General features: G+C 38.9%; 1 protein-coding gene across 1 annotated transcript in view; it reads left to right on the top strand.

The window, feature by feature from the left end:
* The first annotated feature begins 2,657 nt into the window (after nucleotides 1-2,657).
* MYBPC3 (myosin binding protein C, cardiac) overlaps nucleotides 2,658-20,161 on the top strand; it is a 77,582-nt gene continuing 60,078 nt past the window's right edge. Inside the window, exons 1-8 of the mRNA XM_029284628.1 lie at nucleotides 2,658-2,733; nucleotides 9,333-9,599; nucleotides 10,735-10,869; nucleotides 14,782-14,868; nucleotides 15,461-15,609; nucleotides 16,546-16,663; nucleotides 18,293-18,341; nucleotides 19,020-19,058. Coding sequence (XP_029140461.1) covers nucleotides 2,658-2,733; nucleotides 9,333-9,599; nucleotides 10,735-10,869; nucleotides 14,782-14,868; nucleotides 15,461-15,609; nucleotides 16,546-16,663; nucleotides 18,293-18,341; nucleotides 19,020-19,058 — 920 coding nt within the window. The remainder of the gene's footprint in view (nucleotides 2,734-9,332; nucleotides 9,600-10,734; nucleotides 10,870-14,781; nucleotides 14,869-15,460; nucleotides 15,610-16,545; nucleotides 16,664-18,292; nucleotides 18,342-19,019; nucleotides 19,059-20,161) is intronic.

Below are 20,161 nucleotides of genomic sequence, written 5' to 3'. Positions count from 1 at the left end.
AGTAGTTGATTTCTAAAAAGAATGCAATTACAGATATACCTAGATGAGTCTAGTCATTAGAAATAGAATGTTATAAGAAGAAAGCCCAAATTAGGTACATTGCCATATATGTTGGTAACTGTATCTGTAGGGAAAGATAGGGAGGGGGACAGACCAATAAGAATTGCACGGTGATATGCAAGCCCTATTCTTTTTCTATGCATGTGCAAAAGGAGTGGAGCATATGGCATGATGCTGTTAATTGGAGAATAAGGGAGAAAGATTAGATGTAAATAAAATTAATGTTAGGGGTATGACACTCTTGTTGAATTCATCTGTATGGCTGGAGGCCTATAAAAAGACCAAATAACCTTCATGAAATATAGCTTGTGTCTTTAGTTGTTATGGGGTTCTAATTAAGCCTTAGCAATGCTAACAATGGAAACATCTGGAAGATCTTGTTTGGGCTGGGGAAAGAACTAAGATCAGCATTTGAAAAGGAGATCTCTGGGGAAATACCAAAGCTGTAGACTAGAGTCAAAGGCCAAAAGAAGTCCCAGAAGGCAATGGTAAACCACTGCCATGTTCAATGATACCCACAGGCTCCTGCACCATTTCTCAGAAATTTCTTCACCACATACCTCAATAGCCACTGCTAGGATTCGGATTCAGAAGAGACTTTAGTAATGTTGACAGCCTTCTGAAATAATTTTGGATTGGTTTTTGTTTTGTTTTGTTTTTCAGGATACTGCCTACTTTTGGTTTTATTGCTATAGAGCTGAACTTATTTACACATTAGACCAGGGGTGTCAAACTGCTGGCCCATGGACTGGATGTGTCATGCCGAAACCGCGCCCACCCCATTGCTGGCAATGGGGGAAAAAGTCGCGATACATCGCGACACATCATATGACGTTGTGAGTTTGACACCCCTGTGTTAGACTGTCTTCATGTCAGAACAAAAAGATATAATGAAGATAATAAATTTAAATGCTTATTTCCAGCAACTCTAGGTGGCTAACTATATGGTTATAGCTATGGATATTGGAAGTGATAATTTGATTACACTTCTAATTGTTCATTATATCTGCAACAATTCCAGAATCAAAATGGAGAAGCAGGAAAGAAAGTAACGTACAATTTACAATTATGTGGGAGCTGGGCATGTACACAAAATGTGAGCATTAAGTTGTATTCAGCAAGAGCCTATGAACGTCTGGGAGAAAAAACATTTGCTAAATATAAGTGAGAGAGATGACTATAGGACTAGGAAAAGCAGTGGCAAACACATTTTTACAAGATCACTTGCATTGTAGGAGCTGAAACATTAGTAGTAGCAGCAGCAGTAGTAGCAGCAGTAGTTGTAGCAGTATTTTCAAACTCTACTTAGATTCATGGCGGCATCTGACGTGACAAATAGCATGAGACCATATCAGAATGAAAACAGAATGCATATCCAGAAGAGGGGGGAAAACCCATACTTAAATTAATCTGTAAAATCAAAAGGCAATAGCAGTAGCAACAGCACTTAGACTTATATACCGCTTCATAGTGCTTTACAGCCCTGTTTACAGAGAGAGCATATTGCCCCCAACAATCTGGATTCTCATTTTACCAATGATGGAAGGATGAGTCAACCTTGAGCCAGTCAGGATCAAACTCCTGGTAGTTGGCAGAAATAGCCTGCAATACTGCATTGTAACCACTGTGCCACCTCGGGTCTCCTCTGCACTACCACAGCTCTTGGTGGTACATATAGAGCAGTGGTGGCGAACCTATGGCAGGGGTGCCAGAGGCAGCACTTGGAGCCCTCTCTGTGGGCACACGCACTGTCTCCCCAGCCCTGCCTCCTCTCATGGCCCCTCCTCACCAGCAGCCCCCCCAGAGGAGAGTCACCCCTGGGCGCAGCCCACGCAAAGCAGCGCAGCCAAAGACATGGTAGCCAGGCAGGGGGGACAAGACTCTGCCCTTGCGCCCCATCGCGCGCAGATGATGCTGCGGGGCATGGGCAGAGGGCGTGGCCGCCATGGCGCTGCTGAGCTGCCTGGGTGATCTGTGGCGGACCGTGGAGGTGGTGAGTGGCCCAGTGGGCAGAGCGGAGCAGGGACGGGGGTAGGGGGGCAGTTTTTGGGCACTCAGTCTCTAAAAGGTTCACCATCACTGATATAGAGCCTTGGCACCCATCATAACCCATGGCATAAGAGAAAAGCCAAGTTTTTAATAGTCTTTTAAATGCTGTCAGAGTAGAAGCTATATAGATCTGGGGAGGAGGGAATTGCATTTGCTGTATAATGAGGAGACTCCAATGAGATAGTTTAAACCAGGGGTCTTCAAACTTGGCCCTTTTATGACTTGTGGACTTTAATTCCCAGAATTCCTCAGCCAGCCACACTGGCTGAGGAATTCTGGGAGTTGAAGTCCACAAGTCATAAAAGGGCCAAGTTTGAAGACCCCTGGTTTAAACTGATTTTGTGAACTGAGTCAGCATGCCCTTTTTCATAACTTTGAGTATACAACTGCATAACAAACCTTTAGCAGTACTACACCTGTTTTTAAATGTAAAACTGTAAATACTAGGGCAAAATAATTATAACTATTCTACACATTAGTGAACTTGTGGGACAACAGATGTATGGAACAATTATATACAAAGGGTTATAAAGGCAGGCTTGGCATGCATGTCTTACTGGCAATCTTTTGCTCAGGTTACTGTACAGGAATTTATAGCCTCAGCTGCTCTAGCGGAAGAAGAATGTAAGATTATAAGACATCACGACTTGGGATTAAGAGAGAGCTAAGTCTGTTAAGGGAGCAAGTGGCCTTTCCTCTTTACAGCTAGGAAATTTACAATAACTTTAAATATAGTTCCAGAGCAAAATATTGGCTAATTCTCTTACTGATTCAGCTGAAGCTGCCATGTGCAGACACCAAACTCATTTCCGTTTGCTGTACTTTGTTGAAGGAGAGGAAGATAATATATTAGAAATCAGCTAAGGAAAATTATTATTTTTATGTGCTCTCTCTGTGCTGAGTACAACATATGAAACTAACAGCAAGGAGCCTTCTCCCAGACCAGAGTTGTTCTGGTGATACATGATAAGTGGGGAGCAGCCCTACTCAATTGCACATTTGAAAAGCTACTGAGAGATCAAGCTTTGACTAAATTAAAGGAATCAGAGAGTAGATCCGATAGACTTAATAGACTTAAATGAATAGTAGTAGTAGTAGTAGTAGTAGTAGTAGTAGTAGTAGTAGTAATAATAATAATAATAATAATAATAATAATAATAATAATAATAATAATAATAATAATAATAATAATAATAATAATAATAAAGTTGGAAGGGACCTTGGAGGTGATCGAGTCCAACCCCCAGCTCAGGTAGGAAACCCTACACCATTTTGGACAGATGGCTGTCCAGTTTCTTCTTAAAAACTTCCAGTGTTGGAGCATTCACCGCTTCTGGAGGCAGGTTGTTCCATTGGTTAATTGTTCTAACTGTCAGGAAGTTTCTCCTTAGTTCTAGGTTGCTTCTCTCCTTGATCAGTTTCCATCCGTTGCTTCTTGTCCTGCCTTCAGGCGCCTTGGAGAATAGCTTGATCTTCCCCCCATCTCTCCCCCCTCCCTCTCATCATTACTCATATCATGGTTCAAAGAACAAGATGAAATATTCCAGCAGCATTTTGTCATTGAGAGTTTATTCGTGTTATCCTGTGCAACCATTTTTGTAGGATAGGAAGAGATGACACTGTTCTTTAATCATCTCTCTCCTATGACTCACATGACCTCTGGGCACGTTCTCCTGAGGCTTACCCTTGTTTCTCAGCTACTTCAGAAAGGAAGAAATGCTCCACATTTCTTTTTTGAAGGAAGTCTTCTGCTGTGCACGTAAGAAGTCATCTCAGTGGCACTGCGGTTAGAAGGTTTGTTCCATACACAGAATGGTCCCGGATTCAAAACCAACTCAAAATGCTTTATTTTAAATTATTGTTTTTTCTCTGACATCCCTATTTTTCCTAGGCTTTTCTTTTTAATAAGAAAAAGAATCAGGAGCCCCAGGACTTATTTAAAGAACAAAACCTAGGGGGAAATAGGAATGTCAGGGAAACTCAAATATATTTTCAAAAAATCTGCACTATTTCTGTGTATAAAACAAATTTCTAATTGTTGTGCTCTTGATGCAACAGTATTGCAACAGAAGCTGTAAAGACCTTCTGGAAGGCAAAAAGGGAATTTTTAATTTAAATGTTATTGTTGTGCCCACACATTACTTGCATTTTGAAACATTAATATTAGCATATATAAATTTAATTTATATATAATACATATGTACATACACACACCATTGCTTTCCTGAACAGAAATTTGGGAAGGCACAATAGTAGAGGAAGTGTCCAGTAAGAGGAGATAGTAGTCCTGGGTCTCTTTTAAGTTGTTGCCAAACTAATTATGGACCTACAGACCTATCAGCCTAATTTCAATACCTGGGAAGATTCTGGAAAAGATAATCAAGCAACCAATCAGTGAACACCTAGAGGCAAACAAAGTCATTACCAAAAGCCAACATGGGTTTGTCAAAAAACAGATCATACCAGACAAAGCTTATTGCATTTTTTGACAAGGTGACAAAATTAGTGGACCAGAGGAATGCTGTGGATATAATTTACTTGGACTTCAGTAAGGCATTTGATAAAGTAGACCACAACCTACTACTTGATAGAAAAATATGGGTTAAACAGCATCACCACCAGATGGATTTGTAGCTGGCTGACTGGCTGTACTCAGCATGTGGTCATCAATGGAACTGTATCTACATGGAGGGAAGTGTGTAGTGGGGTGCCCCAGGGCTCTGTTCTGGGCCCAGTGCTCTTCAACATCTTCATCAATGATTTGGATGAGGGGATGGATGGGGAACTCATCAAATTTGCAAATGACACCAAACTGCCAGGAATAGCCAACACTTAGATAGACTTAAGATACAGATTTTGACAACTTGAGCATTGGGCACTATCTAACAAAATGAAATTCAATGGTGAAAAAAGTAAGGTTCTACATTTAGCCAAGACAAACAAAATGCACAGGTACAGTATAGGTGGTACCTTGCTCAATAGTAGTAACTCTGAGAGGGATCTCAGAGTCCTAGTGGACAATCACTTAAATATGAGCCAGCAGTGTGCTGCAGCTGCCAAAAAAGCCAACACAGTACTAGGCTGCATTAAAGAGGGATATAATCAAGATCATGTGAAGTGTTAATACCACTTTACAATGCCTTGGTAAGGCCACACTTGGAATACTAAATTCAGTTTTGGTCACCATGATGTAAAAAGATGTTGAAACTCTAGAAAGAGAAGAGCAACAAAGATGATTAGGGGACTGGAAGCTAAAACATATAAGGAACAGTTGCTGGAATTGGATATGTCTAGTTTAATGAAGAGAAGGACATGATAGCAGTGTTCCAATATCTCAGGGGCTGCCACAAAGAAGAGGGAGTCAAGCTATTCTCCAAAGCGCCTGAAGGCAGGACAAGAAGCAACGGATGGAAACTAACCAAAGAGAGAAGCAATCTAGAACTAAGGAGAAATTTCCTGACAGCTACAACAATTAATCAATGGCACAACTTGCCTCCAGAAGCTGTGAATGCTCCAACGCTGGAAGTTTTTAAGAAGAGACTGGACAGCCATTTGTCTGAAATGATATGGGGTTTCCTGTCTGAGCAGGGGGTTGGACTAGATGACCTCCAAGGTCCCTCCCAACTTTATTATTATTATTATTAATAATAATAATAATAATATTTCAGTCCTCACCAGGTTTTTCTTAAGCAGGGTTGGATTTAAATTGCCACGAGCACAAGATAGAAGCTGCTTAAAAGGACATTGATGACAAACCATTAAAATATTTATGGATGATATAAAAACTAAAAAGGCTGGGTGACAACAGCTGGCTTTACAAAGCTATCCCTCTAAATCTTTTTATCCTCATGCTTTGAAGGGAGAAGACAAGCAGTGTTTGTCTTGCAGTCATTTCCCAAACAGGCTTGGCTTCCAAGAATGCTGTAACCCAGTCCTGTTAGATATAGTGTAAATGTCAGGACTTAATTTTTGCTACCTACAACATGACATTTGTTTAATGTTGGAAGATCCACTCTTCTATGTATTGTCTCATTGTATCTTCTCAGTGACTATCCTCCAAGAGCAGCGGATACAGTCAAAATGTATGCATTGCCCCACCCCATCCCCTTTACAAATTTTATTCTCACAGCTGTCATCACTTCCTACTCTTTCTCATTCTTGTTACTTCTCTGATAATTGCATAGATACTAGACCCACCTCCATCTGGTCTTGCAGTTTGCATAAGCTGTCATTATTTTACTTTGAATACCGCTATATCAAGGATGCTGGCTTTCTGTCTAAATATATTTTCCTACTGTAATAGACGTGGGAGAGAGAGAGAGAGAGAGAGAGAGAGAGAGAGAGAGAGAGAGAGAGAGAGAGAGAGAGAGAGGCACATGTCTGCAGAAATCCTTTGGTGAAATCCTGTGTTATTTCCTCTATATGTATATTCTACTCCATAAAGTTCCTCTGTTATCTAGAGAGACTGGTACTGACTTCAACGCACACCATGTTTTCTGTTTATTTTTAAGCCCTGCATCTTCTTTTTTCAGAATCCAAGAGATTGTAACTGAAGTTACTCTACATATAATCATCTAAATATCTATGGAGATTCTCAGTCATCCCTGTCATGATTGTCACAAAACTGCTTTTTTTTTTTTTCACAAGGCAACTGGACTTTCTTGTTTTTCTTTGAAGACGTTTCACTTTCCATCCAAAAAGCTTCTTCAGCTCTGACTGGATGGTGGGGAATGGAAGAATTTATACTCCTTGCAGACAGCTGGTCATTTGCATTCTTTTAGTGAGTGGTTGAGGCCACCTGGAGGCTTATCTGTGTTGTTACTACTCAGGTGACTCTGACAACACAGATAAACCTCCGGGGCTTCAATAACCCGCTAAAAGAATGCAAATGACCAACTGTCTGCAAGGAGTATAAATCCTGCCATTCCCCACCATCCAGTCAGAGCTGAAGAAGCTTCCTGGATGAGAAGCGAAACGTTTTCAAAAGAAAACAAGAAAGTCCAGTTGCCTCATGAAAAAAAGCAGCTTTGGGACAGTCATCTAAATATATGTGTCAATAATGGGAAAAAACCACCAAAGTCCCATATATGAGGGTTTCTGCTATTATACCCTTTGAATTAAGGCAGCAAAAGAACCCTGAGTTCTTATCCTGAGGTCAGCTGAAACCATGAAGCCCATTTTTGCCTTCACAACCACATCTGCAGAAAATCAATGATTTTCACAATTTTGAGTCAAGAATAACATACATGCGGCTAAACTATAAACCCTAAAACAGCATTAACAAAATAAAAGATCTTTCCCAAACCCCCCAAAACCAGAAAACCTATTTTAACCCTATGTATTGTTATTTATAGCTAATTTGCATTTCTTCTATGAAATCTGAAAAGTTTTAAAAGTATTATTAATGAATGTGTTGATTGAGGGGAAGAATCCATTATGAGACCTTCTTTTCCTAAAATGGATATTCCCAGCCATTTTTGAAGTCAATACTTCTCCAAAGTGTCGATTTTCCATGAGAACAAAAATGAAATTAAAATGAGGCTATTTTATGAGGTCAAAATATGTTTACATTTTAGTCCTACTTAATGTATCACATAAACTAGACTACTAAAAGCTCATTAAAAACTTAAGGGCTAATTGGTACCTTTAGTTAAGTTCTTTATGAGCATGGGTGCCCATTTGTATTTAAACCCAGATAATATAGCTGTTTCATAATAAATCAGTGATGTTTGCTTCTCCTGTCCCGAGGATCAGTGTCATTACCTAATGAATTTGATCTTTTGCACTTCCTCTCACCAATTATCCAACCTTCTTATGCTAAGGTGACCAACTTTTTTTACAATGAAAAGGAGGACACAAATAAATTGAAGAAAAAAATATCGTAAATAAAAGAAACATTTTATTCATTGCAACAATAATACAGAATACACTATAATATGATAAATGTATAATAAAACATTTGTAACAATAACATTTTATATTGTAATTATGCTTACATGCCGCGCCCCCGCCCACAGCCGCCCGGCCAGCACTGCTGCCCCGCCGTGTAGAGCGGGCCCCGCGGCTCCCAAAGCACCAGCTGTGCCGGCTCCGGCCCCGGGGGGCAGCCCGTCGATACACCCCGCCTGCAGCCGCCCCACCAGCACCACCACCCACTCTGTGCAGCCCCATGTAGAGCAGGCCCCACGGCTCCCACAGCACGGGGGCAAATATCGAATAGGAGGACATGTAGGAGGACACTTTTTGAGGGAGGACAGAACTCACAAAAGGAGGACTGTCCTCCCTAAAGGAGGACGGTTGGTCACCTTATGCACAAAGCACCAGAATTAGTAGTTTATGAAAGTGCATATTACAAAGGGAAAGAAATGTGTCAAATGCAAAGTCCTAGTTTAATATCACAAGCATAGCCTATGTAGGTTGTGCTTTGATGTAGCACAGAAAACTGCTTAAACTAAAAAATCCTGATCAGAATTTCTTTTTCCAATTTTACTTTAGCAAATCTCACCAAGATTTTCAGAAAGTTTCATAGTGCAACTAATTCTTATCATTGTAACTACTAACCAATAGTACATTCGGGAAACAATGCATTTCACTAACCAGAATCTCTGAATGATTTAGTAATGTAACTTCAGAGATCATCATACAATATATTTAATGTCACAAAAACATGGATAGCAGAGACCAGGCCTAGCTTTTTCTAAAAGGATCATTATCTAACCAAATAGGAATTCTGGGCTTCTACAGAAAAATGAAGCATTTCACTGGAAAGGAAATAAAACCGGCCTTCCTGTTTTATGGTTCATAGCAGTGGGTTGCCTAAACAACAGGTGGTTGAGGTAAAATGGAGCTAGAACCAAAGTGGTATATTAAAAATGCATATTCAATCTGGCCCCAAACAGAATAAAAGAATTTGTGATCATCAGTTTCAGTTCTGAAAGTCAACACCTGTAAAAATATTGCAAGTGATATAGGTAAGAGGGACTAGAAAACAGAGTAGACCAACGGGCCCCAGCCTTTTGGGCACCAGGGAGCCAAAGGTTTTTTCCGCCGATGGAGAGGGTGTGGTTTTGTGTGCTGCCTGCATCCTGTGGATGGGGCTTTGCTTGTTTGCATGGCCCAGTTTCTGGCATGCTGCGGACCAGTGCAGGTCCACAGACTGGGGGTTGGGGACCCCTGGGATAGACTATTTTGTACTTTTCAGATTTTGTTTGCCATTTTTTAAGTTTCAGCATTCATCAAGAAACCAAAGACAAAAGATGTCTCAGCAGGAGGCACGGCTGTTTTTGAAGCAGAGACGGAGAAGACTGGCATCAAGGTGAAATGGCAGCAAAATGGTGTAGAACTTGCCACAAGTGAGAAGTATGTTATCAAATCAGAGGGGAATAAGCACTCCTTGACCGTTCATAATGTTGGAAAAGAGGATGATGCTACTTATGCTGCCATTGCTGGAAGTTCCAAAGTCAAATTTGAACTTAAAGTGACAGAGCCAGGTAAACCAGAAGTCCAAGTGACTGTTAAAATTCATCATTGCTGTAATACATGACTTTCCTTTAAAGACATTTAAGACAAACTATAGAGCCAATAAAACAGGGATGTTACCAGGGAGAAGTAAAAACAGGGAGGGGGCAAGATGCTAGCCATGAACATGCAATTGAAATCCTGTTCCTTTTTTTTATGTGTGATGCTTCTGCAGACATCCCCGCCATAAACCAAAAACAGCTATGCTACCCATGTGGAAGGAAAAAAACCCTTCTGATTTACAACAGAGTGTGGTATTCCCCTTGTATTTGAACTATTTCTTTTTTTGCAATTGAAATCTAATTTGGGAATCACTAGGCTAAATGGCATGACCACAGAACAATAGTTGGGATTCAGCACAAACCTCCCACAGGCAGATAAGTCATTGCTGCATTTGCGAGGCATTTGAATAAGCGAAGTTTTTTGTTGGTTAGATGAGGGAAAGTGCAATCCACCTCAAAACCCACTTACCTAGGTCCCCATCCAAAACAGTGAAGCTTTGGGGTGAGAAAGAGGATTTGTAAAATTCAATTCACAAAGTCCCAAAGGACTTTTTTCAAAAGGCAACTGGACTTTCTTGGGTTTTTTTTTTCTTTTGAAAATGTTGCACTTATCCACCAATTCCCCATCAGCCAGTTAAAATTGAAGAAGAAACGTTTTCAGAGGAAAAAAACCAAGAAAGTCCAGTTGACCTTGGGGTCAACCATGACTAGGACGATTGAGAATTTCCAAAGACAATTCAATTTATTAAATATGAAAAAATATTCATTTCTGCAAAAAAAAGTTCATAAATTATTGCAGAGTGTAGGTTTGGAAAGGCATTTAATTGGAGATAATTTGATCCAGTTCCCTGCCCAGCCAACTATTAAATGTAACTTCCATTTACATTCTTCCAGTGAAGAATGGAAGTGAAGTCCACTAGCTCTGAGACAGGCTGTTCCACAACTGAATATCTCTTGCTCTTAGAAAATTCTTCTTGACACATTTATTTTTTTTATTTTTCAGTATTAAAAATAATTTTAATTTTGCTGAAGAATGTCATGTTCCTACAATATGCAGTAAAGTTTCATTTTAAAAAATTATTCTGTGTTGTCTTTTTTTTTTAAGAAAAGACAGTGGAGGTTCCTCCTCCTGATGTTTCTTCTGATCAACCAAGTTCCTCAGATATACTTACTGTACCAGATACTGGACCTACAAATGCTGAATCTAAAGATGCTAAAGATGATAGCAAAGTCTCAGAAGGTAACAGGCATGAAAATTAACCTGATCCTAATTATAAGAAAATGAATATTTACTGACAACAAAGAGAAAAACCCACATTATGTGGCTTGACAAACTATTTTACCTATTATTTGTTCTTTAGTATATACAGACTCATCTAGCTAAGACAGGCAGTATAGAAATGTGATGAATGAATGAATAAAAATAAATACAACCAGTGTACTATAAAACTTTGTTTCTGATGAGAAAATGTGCATACATTTCAATTAACTATTTTCTCATGCCTATGCCTGAAAAATTATTATTTTTCGCCCTTTGGGGATATCAAAACAATATTATACCAGGCCAAGCCACTAATTTGTTTAGGTTAATATTGCCTCCATCGACTAGTAACATTTTAAACAAGAACACAATTTAGAGATTCAAAATATACTGCTGGGGGCTTTTTGTATGAAATCTGGATGTTCTATCTCTTAGGTCTAGTCCTTGCTGATCTTTCAGATAATTTGCCAAATTATATACTTGTTTAAGCTGATCTGCCTGTAGCTGATATCACAAGGCACAACAGCAAAATAGCGAGTGATTGTACAACTGTGATTAGTTTCCAGTAATCAATTAACTTCAATGAACACTTTTGTTAAATACAGGTCTTTTGAGTATCTGCCACCATCACATCTACTTAAACTCTGCTCCCTGCTTTAACAGACCAGAACTGGCATAAATGTAGCTGTGTTCTTCTTTTCCATGTCCTCTTGCTTGATAGTAATAGACAGGCATGGTGGTTTAGGATATAAGTAACTTACTGAGCTCAGATGGATGTTTCATTGAAAGTCCTGATTCTGGTCTTCTGGTTTTTGGTTCAACAGACTCCTGACTGCCATCAGTCTTAGGAGTCCATGGGGCCTGACAGCTGCATTAAGAGCTCCTTGCCAGTCTTTAAACCACTAAAATGTTATTCTGGGATATATTGCAGATCCATATCTACCATAATAACAAAGCCAGAAATGATGCTATCCTTACTTATTATTAGCAGCAAGTTAAGAAAAGCAGCTGGAGGATTTCCATGATTTTGTTTCTACTTCCACCAATCTTCCCACAGGAAAGACAATCAGCAACCAGACCCCTGACTGAGCATAGGCTGGGATTAGTTGACTATAAGTGAATGACTGAATGATTTGTTTAACTACCTGTCAAGTTATCCAGGTAACAAGTGGCTGGAACTAATGGTATGGGAGACAGTGAAGCAGGAAGGAGCTCTCCTATGCAGCAGTGGCCTCTCAGTGGATTATTTCTAAATATGAGTTTAGTGCTTTTCTGAAAGAGTGCTAATGCTGTGTATAAAAATAAACTCACTGACAGGGGGTTTGGGATGAAATGGGAGGGAACAATTGATAAAGAGTAAATATGATTCTCAGACAGTGATGGAAGGGAATGTTAACACTGATAACGAGTAGCCAAACGATCCAGTTCTGACCTTCTGGAAGTAGTCTGTGGCTGGCCATGGAAAACATGCATTTGTGATTGAGTTGCACATAACAATATACATAGCAATGGAATCTAATGCCACCAAGCGTGACCAAGCTTGTAGGATGCAATCTTTCCTGATTTAGGCTGACTTTTCATGCAGCATTAATTCAGAAGAATGCTAAACACAAGTTTTGCAATACATTTACAACTCTTTCAAAAAAAAAGTGCTAAGCCACAAACACATGGCTTGTTGCGTGGTTAGGAGCAAGTGAGGAAGAGCTTCTAAGCTCTTGGACACAGCTGGTTCTTCCTCCTCTGACTCAAAGCTTAAGACCAGGGCCAAGACAATATGGTGAAGTTGGTTGAAGTTTTGGTTCTCACTCTTGTGGGTGGTTTGTATCTTTCTCAGTCTCAAGTCCTCTACCAGAGGCCTCGGAGTTTGAGAGTTTTGTGGAGTATCTTAGCTGCCCCTCCCCCTGCAAGCTTCTGGACAGAGACCTCTGATGTCGTTCCTGGGATCTGGTGGAGTCTCAGCTCCAATTGCCCCTACCATCCCTGGAACCACTTTGGTCTTTACTTTCCACATCCTCTCCAGTTCCTCCTTTAGGCTCTGGTATTTCTCCAGCTTCTCATACTCTTTCTTCCTGATGTTGCTGTCACTTGGCACTGCTACATCTATCACTACCTCTGTTTTTTGATCCTTGTCAACTACCACACTGTCTGGTTAATTGGCTAATACCTGCTTGTCTGTCTGGATCTGGAAGTCCTATAGCGTCTTAGCTTTCTTGTTCTCCATGACCTTCTGTGGGATCTCTCATCTTGACTTAGGAAGATCAAGCTCATATTCAGTGCACAAATAAGAACCTGGCATTATAGGAACATCTGCACAGAACATTAGCTACATCTTCCTATGCATAATGCCAGTTTGTGCTGTTCAGTATATGCTGTTCCTACCTATATTTTACACCCTGCCACTATGTGTTGGACTGTCTCTGAGTTCTCTCTGCACCTTGGATCCTGTCTAGTGTGATAGACCAACTGCCTCTAGTGCTTAGTGCCTCTTCTTGTGCTGTTATGATAAGTGCCTCAGTGATGTCTTTAAGTCCAGTGCTTTCTAGCCATTGGTAACATTTTCCAATGTCTGCCACCTCAGGTATCTGTCAATGATACATCTCATGCAGGGTCTTGTCTTGCCATGACACTTCCTCTGCTTGATCTTCCTCCCATGTCTGCTGCTGCCTCAAGCATTCTCTCGCAAGCTCATCTTAAAGTGCCATCTTACTGATGTATTCATGAATGGTCTAGATTTTATTCAGGACAGGGGCTTTAACATTCACCAGATCCTGACCACCATATGTATGGTCATCTTTCCAGCTAGGCTGTAGTCTCTGGGTATTGGATTTGGCATGCTAACCTCCATACTTCATGATGAGTTTTCAGGTTTTCACATCAGCAGCTTCTATGTCCTTCTTTCGCTAGCTCACTACATTGGCAGAATATCTGATGACTGGCATGGCATACATGGTGATGGCATGGATCTTGTTTATCTTATATCCTTTATAAAAGGGGTCTCCAACCCCACTACCATCCCGCAACCTGTTCGAAACCAGGCCATGGAGAAATGGGCAAGCGTGCGCAAAGCTCCATTCGTGTGAGTGGTAGACAAGCATGCATGCAAAGCTCCATTCACATGAGCAGAGGGTGCTTGCGTTTGCGTGTGAAGCTCCACTTGCACAAGTGAAGAGCGCTTGCATTTGCACATGAAGCTCCATTCACACATATGGAGCTTCGCGGGCAAGCACTCTCTGCTTGCATGAGTGGAGCTTCATGTGCGAGCATAAACACCCTCCACTCAAGCACCCTCTGTTTGTGTGTGAAGCTCCATTCATGTGATTGGAGGGCGTGTGCACCTGCAACTCATACACACACACCCTGTGCCATGCCAGGCTACCAAACTGGAAAGGTTGGGGACCACTGCTTTATATTTGTGGCAAAAGTTTTCCCCAAGTTTCCTCCCTTAAGTTCTCCCCAAGATTCAAGCAGTTCCCATCATACTGGTATTTTAAAGGACCCTGACAACCAAGCTCTTTGCCAAAGATATATAAATGGATAGAAAGGTAACTTTTATTAAATATTTTTAAAAGAAAGATAAAAACTAATACAAACTAATATAAAATAAGAAAAAGAAAGAAAGAAAAGAGAAAGTTAAAAGTATGAGAAAAGAAAGAAAAAAGATATCAAGAAGTAGCTTTTGATCTTCTTTACAGTAATTATAAGTACAATTATAAATTTATCATTTACATTATGGTTACAACATAACTCTCTTTTTTCTATAATCTATCTTTTTTGTTGTTTTGTGTTGTTTCCTGACTTTTTGTAAACTGCCCAGAGTCACTGGGAGTCAGGCAGCATTTACATTTATATTATCATTATTAATTATTATATTAATCTTGATTTGACTTACAGTTCTTCCTACAGAAGCCCAGAAAGAGGTACCTGTCGACCCGATTGGTATCTTTGTGACTCGACCACAGGATGGAGAAGTTACAGTTGGTAAGTGCATGGCATAGATTCTAGACCAGGGGTAGTCAACCTTGGCTCTTTTATGACTCGTGGACTTCAACTCCCAGAATTCCTGAGCCAGCCATGCTGAGGGGAAGGGAGAGGTTTCCAAGCTGAGCCAAGCTGGCTCAGGAATTCTGGGAGTTGAAGTCCACAAGTCATAAAAGAGCCAAGGTTGACTACCCCTGTTCTAGACCAAAAGTAAAAAAAAAAAAGGTGGGGGGGTGGTGACCTAGCAACATTCATTTTGTCACTACTACTACCGCAGACATCCCTTAAAAGGTGGAATGAAAAAATGTGGACTTTTTTTTTTTTTGCACTTTTTGGGGCGTGTGGTGCATAACGTTAGCTTTAATATTGAAGATACATAAGTGTCCTATTTCACTCTTTAAAACTCTGACCCAGCTCCCTTGTGTAGTACAAGTCTCCCCTACAAACCTTGGCATGACTCTCAGAGAAGTTGTTCCTTTAAGACCTTAAAGGAAAGGTTCTTTTGCAAAACTGGTGTCTCTAACGTAGTCCGCGATAGAGCAGGAAACTTTTATCCTGGAAACTCCATACTCACCTTAATTTCTCTCTCAAGGTGGGAACATTACATTCACTGCTGTAGTGGCCAGTGAAAGCTTGCTGAAGAAACCTACAGCCAAATGGTTCAAGGGAAAGTGGATGGACTTGGCAAGCAAAGTGGGAAAACACCTCCAGCTTCATGAGAGTTATGACCGAATCAACAAGGTACAGCTACTATTAAAAAAAATTGACCTCTCCACCTTTTTATATTTTGGTGAAAGCAGCATAATCATAACAACATTTCTTCTTAGAAATATTTGTAGAATTATATATAGTTACTGTTTTATTGTCTTGACTTCGGACATAAAATGTTGTTTAGAGCTTCTTGCTTATACTTGCTTATACCGAATAAGAGCTGGTAAAATTTACTTTAAGTATGAAATGCCACTCAGTGTTGTGCAACTTCTCCCAATGCGTAATTTGCATTAGTTAAGAAAGTATCGTGTACATTTGTATCAGAAAAAGGATGAAAAAAATACTTCTTAAGTCTGTTTTATCCCAATGGTGGAATTTTACAGATGAAGAATGGATAATCTCTTAGGGATTTTTTTTTTTTAAATATCAATCTGAGTTTTTCCAGAAACTTTTTTTTCTTTTTCAGTTTTAAGTGTACTAAATCTGGCTTCATGTATTTCATCACTCCATTCTAACTAGAAATAGAGAGAAGAATGTTCCTCTTCTAGTTAGCTAACAATAGTTAGACAGATAGAAAATATAATGGGATTCAGAGAGTATAATAGAACAAAGAATGAATATATTATATCCATTAAGATAAATTTGTAGATACTGAGGTCTCACTAGAGTTCCTAAGCAAGTTAAGATATTCATACGCTCTTATGACAAATTATTTGGTAGGGAAAAAAATTAAGAGAAAAAAGAAACAAGAACTTTTTCATTAGGAGAAAGTAAAAGATAAAGAATCCCTCAAGCTGAGTTTGGCTCCTAGGGATTCACTGTGAAGTAGTAATTAATTCCATATGTATATTATAGAGAACAAGATGATTATTGGGAAATTCAGACAGAAGAACTCTTAGTTAATAACATTCAGATTTATGTGTCTATCTCCTAAAAGGGCCAATTAATTCTCCCATTCTTTTCAAGGTTTATGTCTTTGAAATGAACATTATTGATGCAGAACTAACTTATGCAGGGGGATATCGATGTGAAGTGGCTATAAAGGACAAATTTGATAGCTGTAATTTTACCCTGGTTGTCCATGGTAAGGTGTTATGTTTTCCTTATTATCAAAATGTTTATATTTTGGTAAAAGTATATAATATAATATTAATATACTATACTATATTATAGCTACTATAATGCTATAATAGTAATTATTATTATTTCATGCTCAATAATGTGTCTTGCGTAAGGCATACACTGGGATAAAACGTACATCAAATTAAAATATGTGCTCAGAAAAGGATTGATAAAGTCTGAATAAAATAGGATTTTGGAGAAGGGACAAGAGAGAAATGACAAAAATTTCCTTTTAATTGTTGATTTATTTAGTTATTTTTTTAAAAAAACTACATGAGAATTTCTGCTTCATTGCATTCAGAAATATATGTTCATGGATCTATTTTTTTCTCAAATGTCAGTATTTTGAACCAGGATTTTGTTGGGATGTTTATAAAATGCAAAGATAATTGGATAATGTACAAACTTGGTTTTCTGCAATTATATGCCTATCTATCTCAAATTAAACTCCACTTAAATTGAAACTTACTCCCAGGTAACTAGCTGTAAAGTGGCAATTTTAACCTGCTTATCCATCCAAAGGGCATAGATCAAAGGGATTTAATCTCAGATGTTTTAGAGACAATGGACATGAAGCAATATAATTCAGTTGATGTTTCAGTTTGGTATGTGAATATTAGTTGTCTTACTGTCTGTACTGCTATCTGATACAATCGTATTTCTGCAATTTAATTTGTAATCCAATTACAGAACAGATCACACATTATTTTAAATTGTGAAAGCACTAAAACTGCTGTGATTGCAAGCAAACCGAATTCAAATTAATTTTGCATCTGTAACAATGTTAGATTGTTTATTCAGCAAAAGTGAGTAAAATGTAAGACCACTCATTCTGTTTTCTCTAAGGCCCAACCCCAAAAGAGGAAGGGAAAATGCTTGTTACCGCATGCACGGCCTCTTCCCATAAATGATTTGAAAGAATAACTTGATCGTTTTTGTAGCTTGATTTAAATGTAGAAACTGAGGAATTGGAAAAATACCTCAACCATAATTTTGACTTTGATTAGAAGGGCAGGTGAACTAATATTTGTCTAAAGGAATTTCATGGAGAAGCAACTTAGTGCAAGGTTTTTTTCCCCACTCAGTGCTTTTCAGCCCAGTGGGACTTCAATTCCATCATCTCCCAAAACTCCCCTCATCTCTATCAGCGTGTCATTTTTCAGGCTCCTATAAGGATATCACACTCGTTGTATTTATATAAAGTAAAATCAACATTTAGATGGTTTTAAATCTAAGTTTTCTGTCTGAACCTTAAAAGCAGAATCTTCCAGTTGAACATGACTTCGGTCACCAAATGATGCATCTATATAGTTTCTTAGCAGTTGGCAATAATATGGAAGTAGTTTGCTATTGCATTCTTTTGCAATGTTTTCAGCTCTAAGTCTAGCCTACAGGCCTGGGATTTTGAGGTAGTCTCCTTTCTAAGTACTAAGGCAAGGCTAGGGCTTTCCTTACTGCATGAAATGTCAACCTCCAGATGAAAACAATAAACGCTGTTTTAAAAAAAAAACTAGAGGTAAATTTGGGAAGAAAGTTTTTGATGCCTTTGAATACTGTCTTATTGTTATTACCACTATCTGTATAATCACAGAGGCACCTGCCACAGCTGACCTGGACATCCGATCAGCATTTCGACGGACGTAAGTGTTATCACAAATGTTTACGCTGGTTTGCCAATGCAGGAGACAAACTGATGTATAACAGAATGTCACTGGCTAAATCTCTACTCCAGATATGCGCTCATAGCGTAAGCCCAATATGGGAGCACGCTGAGAGTTCCTAACACAGCACAAGGGATCATGCAATTAGCCCAGTTCCCAAAACTGAGATCTCTAGCCAAGTGATTCAAGCACAAACTACATTTGTGCACGTGTGTGCATTGCACATCCTAATCTAACAGCCAGGCTTATGGGTATGGTCCAAAATAGCAAATTACTTTTTCAAGTAATTTGAGCATTTAGAAAACACAATTTTAAAGTTAAGCACTGGGATTAATATTTCTGATAAATGCTTCCTATCATGATGGAGCTATAGAAGAAATGGACAAAATTGGGTAAGAATCACTTTGTTTGGAAGTATTCTGAGTTTCAGAAGTATTTATAAACAGCAGGAGACAACAACAGCAACCACTGCAACCACCGAAACACATCACCCCAAATATTCAGTAGAGATTAGAAGATAACCTAGTCCCTGTGTACAGGCTCAGAACTTGATCAACGTAGTTTTTAAAGCAGGATAAAGGGATTAGAAATTTAGGTAAGGATTCTTTTCAGCAGAAAGATGAGTTTGTTTAAATTCTTTGTATAATTCTTATTTAGGAGCACAGCAGCAGGAGGAAAGTGGACATCAGGATCCAGGTACCTAGTTTTCCGTATTCAGCATTGATCACCATTGTGAACTGTCACTCAAAAGGCGCTTTAAATAGTTAAAATAGAATATTTTTTTTGTTTTCTCTCAAACATCAGCTCTATAACATTGTTTATCACTTTCTTCGTGGAATAACTAAATAATGAAATAACTAACTAAAATATTTAAGGTTTAACCATGCTAGCCGAGAATACTGAGAACTGTAGTTCCAGCATATCTGAAAAGTGATAGCTTGAGATGATTGTTCTCTCAATTACAGCCAACATTTATTTTTATTTGAACTGTGGAAGCTTGACTCATTTTCCAGCTCTTACCTCCTACATGTGATTCAACCTTCTGGAGCAGATCTGGAATATGTGCAAAAGAGGGCAGGAGAAGGAGATCCTAATTTCATTGGTGAATTCCTTTCCATCACTGGATAACAACCACTCTATCATAAAGACCCAAAGTCACTGCATTTGACAGTATTAAGCCAGTATGTGGTATTTAGCTATAAAGTAAAACCAAAAATAACAAACATTGTTTGTTACTCAACTCAATTCAAACCAAATAAAATGATTTTATTAAAAAGTCTTATTGAAAATTATTGCCTGTATCTATTTCTTATTTTTGAGTAACAATCTAGTAACGAGGACAACAGGGGAAGCATGTTTTCCCATTTACTGTGTTTATATTCAGAACAATATTAGCAGAAAATAAGCTCGTGTGATACCTTTGCAGATGCAACGGACTTCAGGGTTTAATATGATCTCCTTGATAAGCTTTGGGAGGAGAAAAGGATAAAATAAACTAGGTTGTGTTGTTCCTGAAGTTTATGTTGAGTCAGACCTGGTTTTGTTCCTTTCATCCTTCCAGCATTGGCTATCCAGTGCCTATTCCAAGTTAGGGAAGTCAGGTGTGATTAGGCATCATTGCATAAAAGCAAAATATTCACCTGGATCTTTTAAAAAAAGTGAGTCCTGTCCTTCCCTCATGAGACTCCAAGCATTATGCTATAATTCAAGTATCATCAGGAGCATAATACCCTGGAAGAAGGAAATGAGATCAAGCTTTAAACAATCTAAAACGTTTCTTAGTTTGTAAGTGAAGTGGT

The sequence above is a fragment of the Protobothrops mucrosquamatus genome, unplaced genomic scaffold (assembly GCF_001527695.2).
Source record: "Protobothrops mucrosquamatus isolate PMUCROS unplaced genomic scaffold, P.Mucros_1.0 scaffold775, whole genome shotgun sequence".
In the NCBI taxonomy this organism is placed as follows: domain Eukaryota; kingdom Metazoa; phylum Chordata; class Lepidosauria; order Squamata; family Viperidae; genus Protobothrops; species Protobothrops mucrosquamatus.
The sequence above is the reverse complement of the archived record's forward strand: the minus strand, read 5'-3'. Positions and strand labels throughout refer to the sequence as shown.